This window comes from Mauremys reevesii, linkage group 10 (assembly GCF_016161935.1).
Source record: "Mauremys reevesii isolate NIE-2019 linkage group 10, ASM1616193v1, whole genome shotgun sequence".
Taxonomy (NCBI): Eukaryota; Metazoa; Chordata; order Testudines; family Geoemydidae; genus Mauremys; species Mauremys reevesii.
Window position 1 is genome coordinate 65,927,389 of NC_052632.1, and position 17,761 is coordinate 65,945,149.

The 17,761-nt window shown below is 37.8% G+C and overlaps 1 protein-coding gene across 3 annotated transcripts in view; it reads left to right on the forward strand.

Annotated features, from left to right (window-relative positions):
• The window catches only part of GSPT1 (G1 to S phase transition 1), a 41,829-nt gene that overhangs the window by 21,816 nt on the left and 2,252 nt on the right, over positions 1-17,761 (forward strand). For all 3 annotated transcript variants that reach the window (XM_039492909.1, XM_039492910.1, XM_039492911.1), the window contains exons 7-14: positions 3,502-3,682; positions 4,053-4,207; positions 4,873-5,013; positions 5,848-5,941; positions 6,306-6,386; positions 10,487-10,660; positions 11,373-11,462; positions 12,104-12,272. In XM_039492909.1, the coding sequence (XP_039348843.1) occupies positions 3,502-3,682; positions 4,053-4,207; positions 4,873-5,013; positions 5,848-5,941; positions 6,306-6,386; positions 10,487-10,660; positions 11,373-11,462; positions 12,104-12,272 (1,085 nt within the window). The remainder of the gene's footprint in view (positions 1-3,501; positions 3,683-4,052; positions 4,208-4,872; positions 5,014-5,847; positions 5,942-6,305; positions 6,387-10,486; positions 10,661-11,372; positions 11,463-12,103; positions 12,273-17,761) is intronic.

Genomic DNA, 17,761 nt, shown 5'->3' on the forward strand with positions numbered 1-17,761 from the left:
GGTTCACAGTTTACGGTCAGGGCAGGAAGCATCATGTCATATCAAAGTAGTGGAGTTTCAAGTCATTTACAGTGCCTTCAGGGATCAGATGAGGAAAGCAATGGTTCACATACTCACCACCAATACCATTGCAGTGTGTTATGTGAACAAGCAGGGAGGAGCCTACTCCAACCAACTTTGTCAGGAAGCAATACATTTTTGGCATTTCTGCATCAAGGAAGACATCGTACCCACAGTAACACGCTTACCGGGCTCTCAAAACCAGTTGGCTGGCCATCTCAGCAGGACTTTCTCCAACAATCATGAGTGGTCTCTAAAGAGCAGCATGGTGAGGCTATTTTCAGGGTATGAGGCATCCCATTGATCAACCTAGGTGCAACAAAGGACAACAAGAAGAGCCGTCAGTTTGGTTCCCGAGGGGACTTGCTGCAAGATCTCTAACCAATGCCTTCCTTCAGTACTGAGGAATGCATCTGATGTATGCCTTTCTCCATACCCCTTTCATATTATCCTCAAACTGGAGTTGGACCAATTCATACTTTCTTGGCCAAGCCAGCACACTGTGTTGATTCTCCTACTTTCTCAGTTTATCTGTTCGACCACCCAGATCTCTTCCTCTCCTTCTGACCTACTTCAGTACCATGGCCAGGTTGTTCATTCGGCACTGAGTAATCTACACCTCAAGAGATGGCTGGTACATGGCTAGAGGAGAAAGAAGGTTAATTCTCAGAAGCAATTCAGAGGAACCTGCTTAATAGTAGAAAACCATCTATTAGAGCTACTTCTTTGGCTAAGTGGATGCATTTTTCAGTTGGGCTGAATTCCCTTAGATATCAACCAATGTTGGCTCATGTTCAGGACATTTTAGACTATCCTTTACATTTAAAGTCCTTTAGGTCTGGTTCTTAGCTCATTGAGGGTTCACTTGGCAGTAATATTGGAGTTCCATCCTCCGTTCCAAGGAAAATGTTTTCTTAAACTTCATGGCAGTGAAATTTCTGAAAGGTATAGTCTCCCTGTTTCCTCCTGTGAAGGAAATGAACCCATTGTGGGACTCTAATACTGTGCTGGCCACCCTCATGGTTCTTCCATTTGAGCTGATGACAACCTACTCATAGGCTATATTTTGGGAGACACTCTCTTGTGGCTATAACATCTGCAACAAATCAGCAAATTACAAACCTTTCTATAGTCAGTTTTTCAAAGACAGTGTCCTTAAAACCACATCCAAAGTTTTGTCTAAGGTGATTTCATAGTTTCACCTTAATCAGGGTTATGTATTTGACTATTTACTTTCCTAAGCGACACTCAAATGCAGATGAGCAGTATCTCTATACGTTAAAATGCCAAGCACTACTGCATTCTATCTGGAAAGCACTAAACCATTTAATTCACCACCTCAAATATTTTTTGTCTCCTATGCGGATTGGATGAAAAGTCAGCCGATCTCCATGCAGATGATTTCCAGACCATGGGTTTTGGAGTAGCTCAGGCTGCGCCCCACAGACATTACAGGCTCATTCGTTGAGAGCCCAGGTGACATCGATCTCATTGCTCAGTCATTCTTCAATATTGGACATTTGTAGGGATGCTCAATGGTCTTCCGTGCATACTTTTACCAAACATTATGCTATTACCACATCATATAGGTCAGATGCAAACATTGGGACAGAAGTTCTACAGTCATTGTTCACTGCTTGTGAGTCACCTGAGTGGAATATACATCAGCCACCATTTGAAGAAGAAAAATGTTTACTTGTATTGTAATTGCTGTTTTTCAAGATGTGGGTGCAGATATGTGTGTTCTACTCAAGTTGTGCATGCCTGGCGCACCAAAACTGGAGTAGAATACATGTCTGCACCTGAATCTCAAACAGTTACAATACAGGTAAATAAGTACCTGTCTTTTCCCCATCCCTTCCTCCCTCCCCCCAAAAAGCTTGAATCCATGTCTACACACTCACCTTTGAGATCTAGAAAACTGATTCAGAAGCATGATCTGGCTTCCTGTAGTATGCCTCCTTGGGAGATCATGAAATGTTCTTTTCAGATGGCAAAGGATATCTCCTCTTTCTGCCAAGAAAATAACTTGTTAACATTTGTTTATTGAAAGGGGAATCGTAGGAGATCCTAGCAATTCCTGCTACATGCTATGTCACACCAATTACTTGGGGTGAACAGATCATCTCAGGTTTGGGTCTCTCAAAACCTGCCCCTTTTGGGGGGGGGGGAAAGAGGGGCGGGCGGAGGGAGGGGAGGGTTAGTTTATGTTCTTCCTAGAAGGCATCAGATCTGCCTTATATCCGAGACAAGGTTTCACCCACATATAATACAGGTAGTAAATAGAGACTATTAAAACATTATTATTGAAGAAACAACTGTCTCTCCAGCTTGAATCTTTGACACAACATGTTTTCATCCTTTACCTTTTTCAAATAGACCTTTATTTGAAACTATCAGATTCCCTATTGAAACAAGGACTTTATAATTGCATGTCCAAGTTTGGGTCAGCACACTTCCATCCTTTATCAATAAATAAATAATATGAAATTATGATGGAAAATGTTAGAAAATAGAGAATTACAGTTGTCATAGCAATTTTAACTCTGTCCCTGTTCGTCACGTGGAATATTATATACCAACCTGGTGTTAGCATTAAAGGATTAAGATATTAATTGAGGCATTGGAAAGAATAACTGAACTTCTAGTCATGTGAAATCTGTTTTGATATTGTGACAACAGTTTTGGGGACTTGGAAGTAGAGTGGGTGGTGAGTGTGAAAGAAAGTTGAAGCAAAGGTAAATTTATTTGATTCTGCGCTGGCAATCACATTTGAATGCCTAGAAGAGCATGTATATGAAAGAGTGTACAAAATTGCACATCTATTTGAAATTGTGCCTAAGAGCAGTGAGCACTCGAGTGGGCAAAAATTGAAAACCTAGGCACTAGAAACATCAAACTGCCTGTAATTGTTTTGATGCCATAAGGTCATATTTATTTCATAACTAACTTTAACAAAGCACACATTGTCTAGGAAGGATGGTATGTGCCAGCTCAAAACCAGTTTTGTTATCTGTGCATAAAAGGCAGAAAGCATTGAAACTTTTTTCCATTATCAAGTTGACCATTAATGTGTTGGAGTTTCTTCAGATAGCAGTTCATGCTTCTCCTCAGCTTAGAGATAAAGTGTATGTATGTGCCTAAAACGTAACTTTTTGGGGAATTAAGTCATGAAAGTAAGGGTTTGGAATAACAGTATCGTCTTAGCCATCACCAGAGGTAGAATTAGCTTAGTGCTGTAGTAGTAATGATTTTGCACTACAAGGGTGTCCACCTGTCTGTACAAAATCTTACATCTATCTGCCACAATCTTAGAAATGCTTATAAAGTTGTAAGTGTTCAGGTAGTTTAAAACATTGTATATGAAAAACAGTCTTTAAGAAAACCAAAATATTAGTGTAGTAAATATTAATGCAGAACTAGAATAATGTATTTTTGCAGGTACCTGTCTTGGGCCTTAGACACAAATCAAGAAGAACGAGACAAAGGTAAAACAGTAGAAGTGGGCCGTGCCTATTTTGAAACAGAGAAGAAACACTTCACAATCCTAGATGCCCCAGGGCATAAGAGCTTTGTTCCAAATATGATTGGCGGGGCTTCTCAAGCTGATCTGGCTGTGTTGGTAAGAAAAACAAATTGGACATCTACACATAATGGTATTGCTACAAATAGCTAGATCAGAATTACATATATAAGAATATCTCGTCAGTTGTGGTCTCTGAAATTTTCAAATCTTAATATAGCAATCTTGTAATATTTGTATGTAATTCAGTTCTGATAGGTGCACTGTAACCCAGCTTCTAATGTCAGCACTGTTAAATGGTTTTCAGAGTTAGATTATGATATGTTGTTTGTGTGTTCAGGGTTTATTGCACTATTGAATGTAAAGCTGTAAATCATGCATTGTCCTTTGATTTAACTGCAGAATAACTGAGAATAATTCTAATTCTTAAGTTGTTTTTTTAAATACTTAACTTTTTTTTTTAATTTAGGTTATTTCTGCAAGAAAAGGAGAGTTTGAAACTGGATTTGAAAAAGGGGGACAAACAAGAGAACATGCCATGTTAGCAAAAACAGCAGGTGTAAAACATTTAATAGTTCTTATTAATAAAATGGATGATCCAACTGTAAACTGGGGTAATGAAAGGTGAGTGTTTCTATGAAGTAAAAAAAAATGTTTTTTAAATATTTTCATGTAACTAATTATAGCTGAACTACAAGCTACAGTAGTTTCCAGTTAGTGCTGTTTTTTGCCAAAGCCTCATTTGATCCTTGACTGGAAGGATGGTGGGCCTAAGAATACAGGCATAATCTACAGAGCATCTACTGGCAAAGTAGATAATTATGTATTGTAATGGTTTGTTGTGCATGTATGGCTAACAAAGCCACAAGCTCTAATATCAATTGAGAGTTAGGAAAACTTTTCAAGGCATTTAGAGGAAGACACACACCCCCACCCACACCCCTCTAGTTAGTTTGTTAGCTAAATTTAGTTTGCCGGTCTTTCATCTACTTCAGCAATAATTTGAATAACTCCAGTAACTAAGCTAAGAGGGCATTCAGCAAATTTATGTTAAACTTTCTTATCCCTCAGCTTGTTTGGGGGGGCATTAAGCACACATTGCTAAAGTAGCTGCATGTGGCAAATTGATTGGCAAGTCACTTCCAGTAAATGATCAAATCCGGAATATGATCTAATCAGCAAGTTTTCTTCTTAACTTTTATTGTAATATTAGATTTCAAATAGAAAAATGGAACTTTACTGGAATTTCTTAATTTAGCATGATTGAGCTGTATGTCAATTTTTAATAGATATGAAGAATGTAAAGAGAAATTGGTGCCATTTTTGAAGAAAGTTGGCTTCAATCCCAAAAAAGATATTCATTTTATGCCCTGCTCGGGACTGACTGGAGCAAACCTTAAAGAGCAATCAGATTTCTGTCCTTGGTATATGTAAGTAACTTAGTGTTGTTAATGTGTTGGGGAAATAGTAATAGTTCATTAATAGGCAGTACTACAGTACAGCTAGGTGGAAGTATAGGTTTGTATCTTGTAGTCAGATCCAATATAATTGACTAATGTATACATGAGGGAAGACTATCATTGCAAAGGCAATCAAAAACAATATGACCAAGAAGTAAATCAGAAGCATTTGAGCACTGTTGAAGAAATTTGCTACAAAAGCACTATTTCTGTTGTATGTTGAGTTAGGTTACCACAGACCATAACAGTATTTTCCTTGCCTTGTGAGGTCTTGAAAGTGCTGTACTGCCACTTGAATTTTCCAGTGATTTCACGTTGAGTGTGTGGCTAGGGTGAAAAACAGTTTGATGTGAATAGTCTGTGTAGAACACTAATAAGATTGTGGACATGGCTCATAGCCATTTAATGCTATGTTTGCTGATACGGCTCAAGGCAATTAAACCATGTTAATGAAAACCACTCTGAAAACTAGCCTATTATGTTCACACTCCTGGAACAGATTTAGCATATCTAGCAAGAGTCTCAATGGACTAATGAACTGTTCTAAAAAATGCTTGTAGTGTGGTTTTAAAATTAAATGGTGTGAATGTAAGCAGTATAACCACTTTGCATAACCACTTTTGATCTATGTTAACATACACAAGTTAGTGGTGTTAAGGATTTCGTTGTTTAGAGGTTAAAGTTCTTTCCCTGTGCTGTGTTTGCCTGAAATCCTTTTCTTGATTTGTAATGAATAAGCCATACAGTTTAGCCAAAAACTGTAAGTGAAATGTTTATTTAAATAAATATTTTTACTCCTTTTAGTGGTTTACCATTTATTCCATATCTGGATAATTTGCCAAACTTCAGCCGTTCAGTTGATGGACCAATCAGGCTGCCAATTGTGGATAAATATAAGGTACAAAATGAAACTAGGATTTGAAATTAGTTATGTTACCTTCAAATAGATGGCCCATGTATTCCACTCTATTTTCAAAGGGTTCCTGTAGTTCTGTCTTAAATGTGGTGGGCATTGTGTCATTTACCTTTTGATACACTGGATTGACTGAAAAGGATGACATTTGCTTTTAAATATGTTCTCACCATTTCATGCTTTAGATGCTTTTCTCATTGGAAAATACTAACTTAGATGCAATAATGCAACATCACTTGATTATATCAATTAATATATCTGCGTTCTCTACGTTTATGATTAAACAGTAAAACACAGCAGTATTTTAAGAAAAATAAGCTTTTAAATAGTGTTTCTGTTTTTTACAAAGGATATGGGCACTGTGGTCCTGGGAAAGCTGGAATCAGGCTCTATTTGCAAAGGACAGCAACTTGTGATGATGCCAAACAAGGTATGGCAAGTTTTCACCTTCCATATTTAAGAAGTTTCTAAGGCTATAATCAGCTTGGTTTACAGTAAGTAACTTTATCAGAACTAAGAGCTTCCGGTTATCTAGACCATCCCTGACACGTGTTTGGTGGAAACTTGTAATATGTATGGGAGAAAACATCAGTGTTTAATATCTGAGTTTAGCAGTTAACTTTTTTTCTGGATGTTGAGTATGTCTTTGATTTCCTCAGCATTCAAAAGTACAATTGCACTTCATCACTAAACTCCAGTAACCCTTGGGTCATCAAATCAGTCTAGCTTATTTGAGCTTTAGTTTGCTTTGCAATAGGTATGTTTGTCTCGTTGAATCCTTTTTCTGCTGGGAGTTAGTCACCACCTTCCTCACACACTGTATCCATTTTCAAGTGAGAATGGAACAGATTCCAAGGATACAACATATACCTCAGCTTGTATGAGAGAACTACTGTTATTTTTATTGGCTGAAGCTGAGAATTCCTTTACCTCTTCTGTTCCAACAGTCAGTGAAAATTAAGGGAGTCTCAGCATTCATGCCAGAACATAAGATGAATCTCTTGTACATGGGAAACAGAAATTTCTTTATGCAAAATGCATTGATGCTTAGACTGATTTCCATGTCACCTCTTCTGGGAAATTAGCAGCTGCAAGTTAATAGTATGGGGCATGTTTTTGCAGCAAAGATTTAAAAATTGACAGTATAAAGGAGCTAGCTTTGTGTTGCTGCCATCTGATGAATAGTATCCAGTAGTGTGATTAAAAGTAGATTCTGTAATCTAATGTCAAAGGTCTTGAAGGTTGCATCATACTTGTTTTTGACTGTCTGTCTGTACCTGAATTAAGATTCCAAGATAAAAAGAAATTTTCAGACACTGTCTCCAAAAGTTAACTTGCGTAGTAGCCTCTACTCTATTTGATGTCCAGTCCACCTTAATTTAGGGTATGGAGAGCCAGTTAGATCAATATTAGGGCTCAAATTACCAGCATTTGTTCTACTGGTATAGTGACTAAAGAAATGAATCATCACAGCACTGAACAAATTTGAAATCTGAGTAAAAGACAAGTTTATCAACATGTAGGGGAAAAGTTTCATAATGGTCAAATGTATTAGTAACAGAATATTTTTCTTGTTAAAACTTAATTTGCCTATTTTGGTGAAAATTGAGTGCTTCTCTGGACTTTTATACCTGGCATTTCTTATTTGCAAATGGTTTAGAAAATATTGTTTTAAAATACACCTTCCATGGAATTTGAGCAATTATTCCTCGAGGGGAAAAAGGAAGAAGACTCAACAATTTAAAGAAATAATTTGAGATGTAATTCTCAGATGAGCTTGTTCTCTTAGCTACTTAAAGTACCTTAAGTCAATTTCCTTTTCATCACAAAACTGTTTTACACTACTACTACTGACAGACAACCATGTAACTCTGTAGGAGAATTAGTAGGGAGCAGTTGAGAAGTTGCAAATGCTTTTAGCAGGTTACCATAAACATAAAATTTGTATATTTCAATAAGTCCTTTTACACTTCAGATGACATGCACTTTTGTTAGTAGTAGTAGTGAGCTAAAACCTTACAAAAGTGAACTGTAGTAACCCTTTTACTCTTTGGGGGGGTAGGATGAATCCTCCCCCCCCCCTCCCCCACTTACTCTTTCAAATCTAATTCTTCCCCACTGGTCCTTACTGGTGAGTGAAGGCATGAGACCAAAGGACAGACTATGGTGAAAAAGGGATGTCAATAAATTACATTATATGATGTTTTGATTGAGAGTATTCATAAACCTGCGTCCTGATTTATATTCATCTGCTTAGGAAGCTCTACAGAATCTCCTCATGTGATCTGCAAACAAAATCACTTCACTCATTTATTCTGACATATTATTCCTTTTATCAGAGTGCTGAAAGGGTACGTTTTAAAAATGTAACCTTGGCACATACTAGCTTTTCATTTTTAGAATATAAAGCTCTCGAAATTTTAAAACTTCAATGTTGTGGACACCTGGACTAGTTCTGGTTCTAATATTAAAAAAAATACATATTTATTTATAACACCACAGTATACACTCCTCAAAGTGAATGAGACATATTTCTTGCATATGATCTCCATAAATGTATGTGCCTTTTTCTATGATGGAAGCCTTTTGAAACTTGCTCTAGACTAAGATTAAAAATACAATGTATCACAGTGTTGTATAAATTGGAATATTGGACAGAACAAAAGTGCTAGATTATATTTTAATAACTGAGTGATACCAGGAAATTTCCTTCTGTATTCAAGTTTGTTTCATAAAATTGTGAATTATAATGCATTATTATAATAATTAGGGCTGTCAAGTAATTAAGCGTTTAAGTGTGCGATTAATCACATTGTTAAACAATAAAATAATACCATTTATTTAAATATTTTCCACATTTTCAAATATATTGATTTCAATTATAACAGAATACGAAGTGTACAGAGCTCACTTTATATTTATTTTTATTACAAATATTTGCACTTAAAAAAAAATTGTATTTTTCAATTCACCTCATACAAGTACTGTGGTGCAATCTATTTATTATGAAAGTTGAACTTAAAAATGTAGAATTATGTACAAAAAATAACTGCAATCAAAAAAAATTTTTTTTTAACTTTAGAGCCTACAAGTCCTCTCAGTCCTATTTCATGTTCAGCCAACCGCTCAAATAAGTTTGTTTACATTTGCAGGAGATAATGCTGCCTGCTTCTTGTTCAAAATGTCGCCTGAAAGTGAGAACAGGGGTTCACATGGCACTGTAGTAGCTGGTGTCACAAGATATTTACATGCCAGATTCATATGTATCTTCGTGCTTCAATCTCCATTCCAGAGGACACGCGTCCATGCTGATGACAGGTTCTGCTCGATAGTAGTCCAAAGCAGTGTGGACAGACACATGTTCATTTTCATCATCTGAGTCAAATGCCACCAGCAGAAGGTTGATTTTCTTTTTTGGTTGTTCGGATTCTGTAGTTTTCACATCGGAGTGTTGCTCTTTTAAGACTTCTTGAAGCATGCTCCACACCCCGTCCCGATCAGATTTTGGAAGGCACTTCAGATTCTTAAATCTTGGGTCGAGTGCCGTAACTATCTTACAAATCTCACATTGTACCTTCTTCATGTTTTGTCAAATCTGCAGCGAAAACGTTCTTAAAATGAACATGTGCTGAGTCATCATCCAAGACTACTATAACATGAAATATATGGCAGAATGTAGGTAAAATAGAGATAGAGAAATACAGTTCTCCCCCAAGGAGTTCAGTCACAAATTTAATTCATTATTTTTTTATGAGCATCATCAGCATGGAAGCATGTCCTCTGGAATGGTGGCCGAAGCATGAAGCGGCATATGAATGTTTAGCATATCTGGCACATAGATACCTTGCAATGCTGGCTACAAAAGTGCCAAGTGAATCCTGTTCTCACTTTCTGGTGACATTGTAAATAAGAAGTTGGCAGCATTATTTCCCGTAAATGTCAACTAACTTGTTTGTATTAGTGATTGGCTGAATGCGAAATAGGACTGAGTGGGCTTGTAGGCTCTGAAGTTTTGGACTTTTTTTTTTTTTTTTTTTTTGAGTGCAGTCATGTAACAAACATAATCTACATTTGTAAATTGCACTTTCACGATAGAGATTGCAGTACAGTACTTGTATGAGGTGAATTGAAAAATACGGTTATCATTTTTACAGTGCAAATATTTGTAACAAAAATAAAGTGAGTACTGTGCACTTTGTATTCAGTGTTGTAACTGAAATCAATATATTTGAAAATGTAGAAAAATATCCACAAATATTTAATAAATGTCAATTGGTATTCTATTTAACAGTGCACTTAAAATTGCAATTAATCACAATTAATTTTTGAGTTAATTGCATGAGTTAACTGCGATTAATCAACAGCCCTAATAATAATACACCTAGTGCAACATATTTAAACTAATGCAGAGATGTAGCTGATAAACTGTATAGGTCTAATATACTCTTTTGTATTAGTAATTTTTTTTTGTGACATGCGTTAAGTAAAACATTTCATATATCAGAAAACCCGAATCTCGCTTTCTTTAAGCACAACGTGGAAGTTCTTGGAATTCTTTCTGATGATGTAGAAACTGATGCTGTAGCCCCAGGTGAAAACTTGAAGATTAGACTGAAAGGAATTGAAGAGGAGGAGATCCTTCCAGGATTTATACTCTGTGACCCTAATAACCTGTGTCATTCTGGACGCACATTTGATGCCCAGGTACACTAGCTGAAATATAGGTCTGTAATTCCTTGGTTCTTGTATCTAATGATAGTGAATGACCCTAAACAAGACAATTTAGTTAGAAATTTCACAGCTGCTGTAAGACCACTGTGTGATTTCATAAATCTTAATCCAAGATTTAAAATCATTGCTTAAAAAAGTCACGAGTGAATTACATATTTGTTCTTTGAACAAATGTTCTCTGAATGTGAATATTCTAATTGAAGTTTCAGAAATCCCTAATCTTAAAGCAAAATTCTATTTTCCTTGTTATAGATCAGTTATTTTTCAGTAAGTATATTTCTGTATTATAAGACATTCAGTCATTGGGGGGAGGGATAGCTCAGTGGTTTGAGCATTGGCCTGATAAACCCAGGGTTGTGAGTTCAATCCTTGAGGGGGCCATTTAGGGATCTGGGGTAAAAATCTGTCTGGGGATTAGCCCTGCTCTGAGCAGGGGGTTGGACTAGATGACCTCTTGAGGTTCCTTCCAACCCTGAGATTCTATGATTTTGCTGGTCCCCTAACAAGAGTGTGGGGTTGGCCTTTTTGCTTTTGAAAAGTTTTATTCAGTGAGGTGACGTGCCACATATATGAAGTTCTAGATAAAAATGTGTGATAGCTAACCCTTAATTGGTTAGTCTCTGCCTCTTCAGAATATAATATGTGAGGAATGCAGTTATATTAAACTTCTTATATTACTTTACAGATAGTGATAATTGAGCACAAATCCATCATCTGCCCTGGTTATAATGCGGTGCTGCACATTCATACCTGTATTGAAGAAGTCGAGATAACAGTGAGTTTATATTAATGCTTTAACTTAAAGACAGCATGCTCTTCAGAGCAGGAACTTTTTTTCAATTGTTTTTAGAGAAAATAGTACAACAGGTCTCCAGTCCAGATTGGATCCTTGTGCACTAGCACAACATAGCAAATAATAAGCATCATATATACATGTTCTGAACACTTTAGGAGCCCTGAATGCTGCTGTTCGTTCAAACTTGATATCATAAAAGGACATGGTCCACTATCACACTTTGGTCTGAATATCTTGCTAAAAGTACCCAAAAAAGGGGGGTGGGGGAGATATCTTTCTCCTTTTTTTTCAATTTGTTTACTTGTGGATTTGACAGCATTTTGTATGTCAGTTTCACTGTATTCCAAGTATAGTCCATTTGTGTAGTTTTTCCCGCAGTAACAAGGGAGAGGGGTATTTGCAGGAAAAGAAATTATAAAATTATAGAAGTTGGTTGGGGTGAGTGTCTCGTGAGCAAGTGTTAGGTAAACCACCGTTACCTTTTCAAAATTAACTAAATTTCAAGTAGACAGTAGTTTTAAAGAGGCTTAGTGAATACTGATGCTTTATTTCTGAGGGGAAAATATAATTGTCAATGAACTGTGTTTTGCTAACACTTAAAACTTCTCATTCTTGTGCAGGCCTTAATCTGCTTGGTAGACAAAAAATCAGGAGAAAAAAGTAAGACACGACCACGTTTTGTGAAACAAGATCAAGTATGCATTGCCCGTTTAAGGACAGCAGGAACTATCTGCCTTGAGACATTCAAAGAGTTCCCTCAGATGGGTCGTTTTACCTTAAGAGATGAGGGTAAGAGTACTTGTGCAACTATTAAAGTTTGTTTCTGTATATATACACCATCTTATTACATTTAGAATAAGAAATCTCAAACACTGAAATGATAAACTGGAAATGGAAATACTAGCTGTCCCTTTTCTAACTGCAGTACTTAGTAGAAAATTCTCTGTAGAAGAATGTTCCTTATTCTTCCTGCTGAAAAATAGATATGCCATTGTACAGTATAGAGAGAGGAGACAACAGGGCTGCTGCTAATAATAGAAATGCATTCATAAGTATTGCTTACTAAAGATACAGTAACTCCTCACTTAACGTTATCCCGGTTAATGTTGTTTCGTTTTTACATTGCTGATCAATTAGAGAACATGCTCGTTTAAAGTTGCACAGTGCTCCCTTATAACATTGTTTGGCAGCCGCCTGCTTTGTCCACTGCTTGCAAAGAGCAGCCTGTTGGAGCTAGCTGGTGGGGGCTTGGAACCAGGGTGGACTGGCAACCCCCTTATGAGCTCCCCTAAGTTCCTTGTGAGGCAGCTGCCCAGCAGGCTAGCAATTTCTGGGCAGTTCAGCTGTCCCCCCCCACCATGTGCTGCTCTGCCTTAGAGCTGCTCCCGGGAGCCTCCTGCTTGCTGTGCAGAAAAGTTAAAGAATACAGGACATTTCTCAAGATCTGAGGCCCAGTTTGGGAGACTAATAATATTGTGACAGGTTTCAGAGTGGTAGCCATCTGTATCAGCAAAAAGAACAAGGAGTACTTGTGGCACCTGAGAGACTAACAAATTTATTTGAGCATAAGCTTTTGTGGGCTAAAACCCACTTCATCAGATGCATGCAGTGGAAAATACAGTAGGAAGATATATATATATATCCACAGAGGATATGAAAAAATGGGTGTTGCCATACTAACTATAATGAGAGTAATCAGTTAAGGTGGGCTATTATCAGCAGGAGGAAAAAAAAACTTTTGTAGTGATAATCAGGATGGCCCATTTCCAACAGTTGACAAGAAGGTATGAATAACTGTGTGTGGGCGGGGGAGGGGAGAGGATCAGCATGGAGAAATAGGTTTTACTTTGGGAGTGGATGGGTCATTACACAGTCTTTATTCAAGCCTATTTTAATGGTGTCCAGTTTGCAAATTAATTCCAGTTCTGCAGTTTCTCGTCAGAATCTGTTTTTGAAGGTTTTTTTGTTGGAGTATGGGGACTTTGAGGTCTGTAATTGAGTGACCAGGGAGGCTGAAGTGTTCTCCAACTGGTCTTTGAATGTTATAATTCTTGACGTCTGATTTGTGTCCATTTATTCTTTTGCGTAGAGACTGTCCGGTTTGGCCAATATACATGGCAGAGGGGCATTGCTGGCACATGATGGCATATCTCACATTGGTAGATGTGCAGGTGAACGAGTCTCTGATAGTGTGGCTGATGTGATTAGATCCTATGATGGTGTCCCCTGAATAGATATGTGGACAGAGTTGGCAACAGGCTTTGTTGCAAGGATAGGTTCCTGGGTTAGTGTTTTTGTTGTATGGTGTGTGGTTGCTGGTGAGAATTTACTTCAGTTTGGGGGGCCGTCTGTAAGTAAGGATTGACCTGTCTCCCACGATCTGAGAGAGTGAGGGATGGTCCTTCAGGATAGGTTGTAGATCCTTGATGATGCACTGGAGAGGTTTTAGTTGGGGGCTGAAGGTGATGGCTAGTGGCGTTCTGTTACTTTCTTTGTTGGTCCTGTCCTGTAGTAGGTGACTTCTGGACTCTGACGAGAAACTCCAGAATTGGAATTAATTTGCAAACTGGAAACCATTAAATTAGGCTTGAATAAAGACTGGGAGACACAAAGTAAAACCTATTTCCCCATGCTAATTTCCCCCCCCACACACACACACTGTTACTCACACCTTCTTGTCAACTGTTGGAAATGGGCCATCCTGATTATCACTACAAAAGTTTTTTTTCTCCTGCTGATAATAGCCCACCTTAACTGATTACTCTCATTATCGTTAGTATGGCAACACCCATTTTTTCATGTCTTCTGTGTGTATCTATCTTCCTACTGTATTTTCCACTGCATGCATCCGATGAAGTGGGTTTTAGCCCACAAAAGCTTATGTTCAAATACATTTGTTAGTCTCTAATGTGCCACGAATGGTGGGAGGGGAGACAGCATGGCAGAGACAGTCATACACCCTGTGTGTGTGACACACACACACTCTCTCTCTGTGAGAGACGTGCATTGCCCCTTTAAGTATGCTGACCCCACTCTAAGTACACTGCCTTTTTAAGTAGATCAGTAAATTGAGACAGCAGGTGCTGCCAGCAGGCACCCTCCATCCTGAGCCCTGTCATGTCCCCCACCCTGCTCTGTGGAGATGGTGTAAAGGAGCGGGGAACAGGAAGGGGGGGAGGAGGGCAGCCTGACATTAGCAGGGGAGTCTATGAACTGGTCTGTCTCCCAGGAGTGGATCAGTACACCCAGAAAGGTAACTTACAACAACAATCTACAGTTACTAGCAGGGCTTTGGAGCTGTGCTCTGGCTCCACTCCAGGCAAAAACCTGCAGCTCCACTGCTCCAGAGCTGCTCTGCGCTCCAGCTCCGGGCTCCGCTCCAAAGCCCTGGTTACTAGGTATGTCCACTTTTTCTTTACTGATATAGAGGTTAAGTGGAAAGAACTGAGGGGCAGCTGCAGCTGTTTCCCCTTTCAAGTCCTTAAGTCTGAATTTTCCAAGCTGAGAAAAGGATGTGTGCAGCACAAAGGGTCCATCCATTTTCTGTGTCTCAGACAGATGGTGCTTATGGACATACGAAGAGTTGGCTGTTAGTACAGATCCCCATTCTTTCTATTTACTTGCCGTATCCTCATCAGACTGGCTGAATATGCTGTTGCTCAGCTTTTAATAAAAGGAGCCACTTATAAAATGTAATGACAGGCTGGAAAATGTGGTCTCTTAAAATGTCAGCATTTCCGGATGTATTAGCTTTTTTCTGGAATAATGCCCTTGTCAGGAGTTGACTGCAGCTTAGTTGAAAAGTAAATGGTTTCCCGAGAGTTTCTGCCATCTTCCACATCTTTTTCTCAGTTGAAAAGGAAAACAGGCTGTTATGAAATTATAACCCTTTCTAGCTGATAGCAGTGCTTGGAGTCACTTCAAAAAATGGGACTTGAAAGCATGATTTCCATTCTATTTAATCGCTGTTGAGCAAAAAAGTCAGGTTCATACTAGAGTTCTGAGCTTCCACCATCTTCCCAAACTGTTGAAAAATAGTCATAGACTGTCCATAGCTTCAGCTTTAGTTTATACCAAATCCCTACTGTTCACTAACCTGGTCAGCATGATTCTGTTTGGCTCTTAGTCTCTACTCTTTTTTTTTTTTTTTTCCCCCTTCTACAATAATTAAGACATCAGATATATCTCTTGTAATCCATTGTTGTTTCATGATCAACTACCCAAGTTAACAACTTTAGACTCTAATAGTCAAGAGAATCAAACTGAGGAACATGAATCCTGGGTCTTGTAAATGAGGCATAATATTTAGGGCTGTTGATTAATCACAGTTAACTCACGCGATAAACTCAAAATTAATCATGATTAAAAAAATTTATTGTGATTAATTGCAGTGTTAATCACACTGTTAAACAATAGAATACCAACTGAAATTTATTAAATATTTTGGATGTTTTTCTACATTTTCAAATATATTGATTTCAATTACAACACGGAATACAAAATGTACGGTACTCACTTCACTACTTTTGCTACAAATATTTGCACTGTAAAAATGATAAAAGAAATAGTATTTTTCAGTTCACCTCATACAAGTATTGTAATGCAATCTCTTTATTGTGAAAGCGCAACTTACAAATTTAGATTACTTTTGTTACATAACTGCACTCAAAAACAATGTAGAACTTTAGAGCCTACAAGTTCACTCAGTCCTATTTCTTATTCAGCCAATCGCTAAGACAGACAAGTTTGTGTTTATGTGTGGGACATAATGTTGCCCACATCTTATTTACAATGTCACCTGAAAGTGAGAACAGGCATGTACAATGCACTGTTGTAGCTGGCGTCACAAGATATTTACGTGCCAGAGATGCTAAATATTCGTATGCCCCTTCATGCTTTGGCCACATTCCAAAGGATATGCTTCCATACTGGTGATGTTCGTTTAAAAAAATGTGTTAATTAAATTTGTGACTGAACTTACTGGGGAGAATTTTATGTCTCCTGCTCTGTATTTTACCTGCCATGCGTTCTGCCATGTATTTCATGTTATAGCAATCTTGGATGATGACCCACCACATGTTGTTCATTTTAAGAATACTTTCACTGCAGATCTGACAAAATGCAAAGAAGGTACCAATGTAAGATTTGTAAAGATAGCTACGGCACTCGACCCAAGATTTAAGAATCTGAAGTGCCTTCCAAAATCTGATCGGGACAGGGTGTGGAGCATGCTTTCAGAAGTCTTACAGGAGCAACACCCCAATGCGGAAACTACAGAACCTGAACCACCAAAAAAGAAAATCAAACTTCCGCTTGTGGCATTTGACTCAGATGATGAAAGTGAACATGAGTTGGTCCTCACTGCTTTGGATTGTTATCGAGCAGAATCCATCAGCATGGATGCACGTCCTCTGGAATAGTGGTTGAAGCATGAAGGGACATATGAATCTTTAGCGCATCTGGCATGTAAATATCTTGCAACACCGGCTACAACAGTGCCATACAAACATCTGTTCTCACTTTCAGGTGATATTATAAACAAGAAGCAGGCAGCATTATCTCCTGCACATATTAACAAACTTGTCTGAGCGATTGGCTGAATAAGAAGTAGGACTGAGTAGACTTGTAGGCTCTTAAGTTTTTTACACTGTTTTATTTTTGAATGCATTTATTTTCTGTACGTACATCTACATTTGTAAGTTCAACTTTTAAGATAATACAAGTACTGTAGTGAAATCTAAGTGAACTGAAAAATACTATTTTTTTATTTTTACAGTGCTAATACTTGTAATTAAAAAAATATAAAGTGAGTACTGTACACTTGGTATTCTGTGTTGTAACTGAAATCAGTATATTTGAAAATGTAAAAATATCCAAAAATATTTATATAAAAAGTGTTCTATTATTGTTTAACAGCACGATCAATTGCAATTAATTTTTTAAGTGTGATTAATCACGATTAATTTTGTTAAGTGTGATTAATTTTTTTAAGCGCTTGACAGCCCTAATAATATTCTGCAAAATTTGCAGGAGTCGGACGCTGAAAAGTAGTTCCCTTTTCCCCCACCCCAGTTTTTCTGTGCCAACAACTGGGTATCGAACACCTGCCCAAAAGGTTTCTCATGACATCTCCGTCAAGTAAAAATGACTTACGATCATATTATTTAAATCCATTTAGCTTGAAGCAGGTGTTTCTGGTAAAGCAGAGTGCAGGTGCTCACTGATACTCCAGCTGTTAGCTGAACTTCAAACAAGAAGGAAAAAGTGGTATTCCCAAA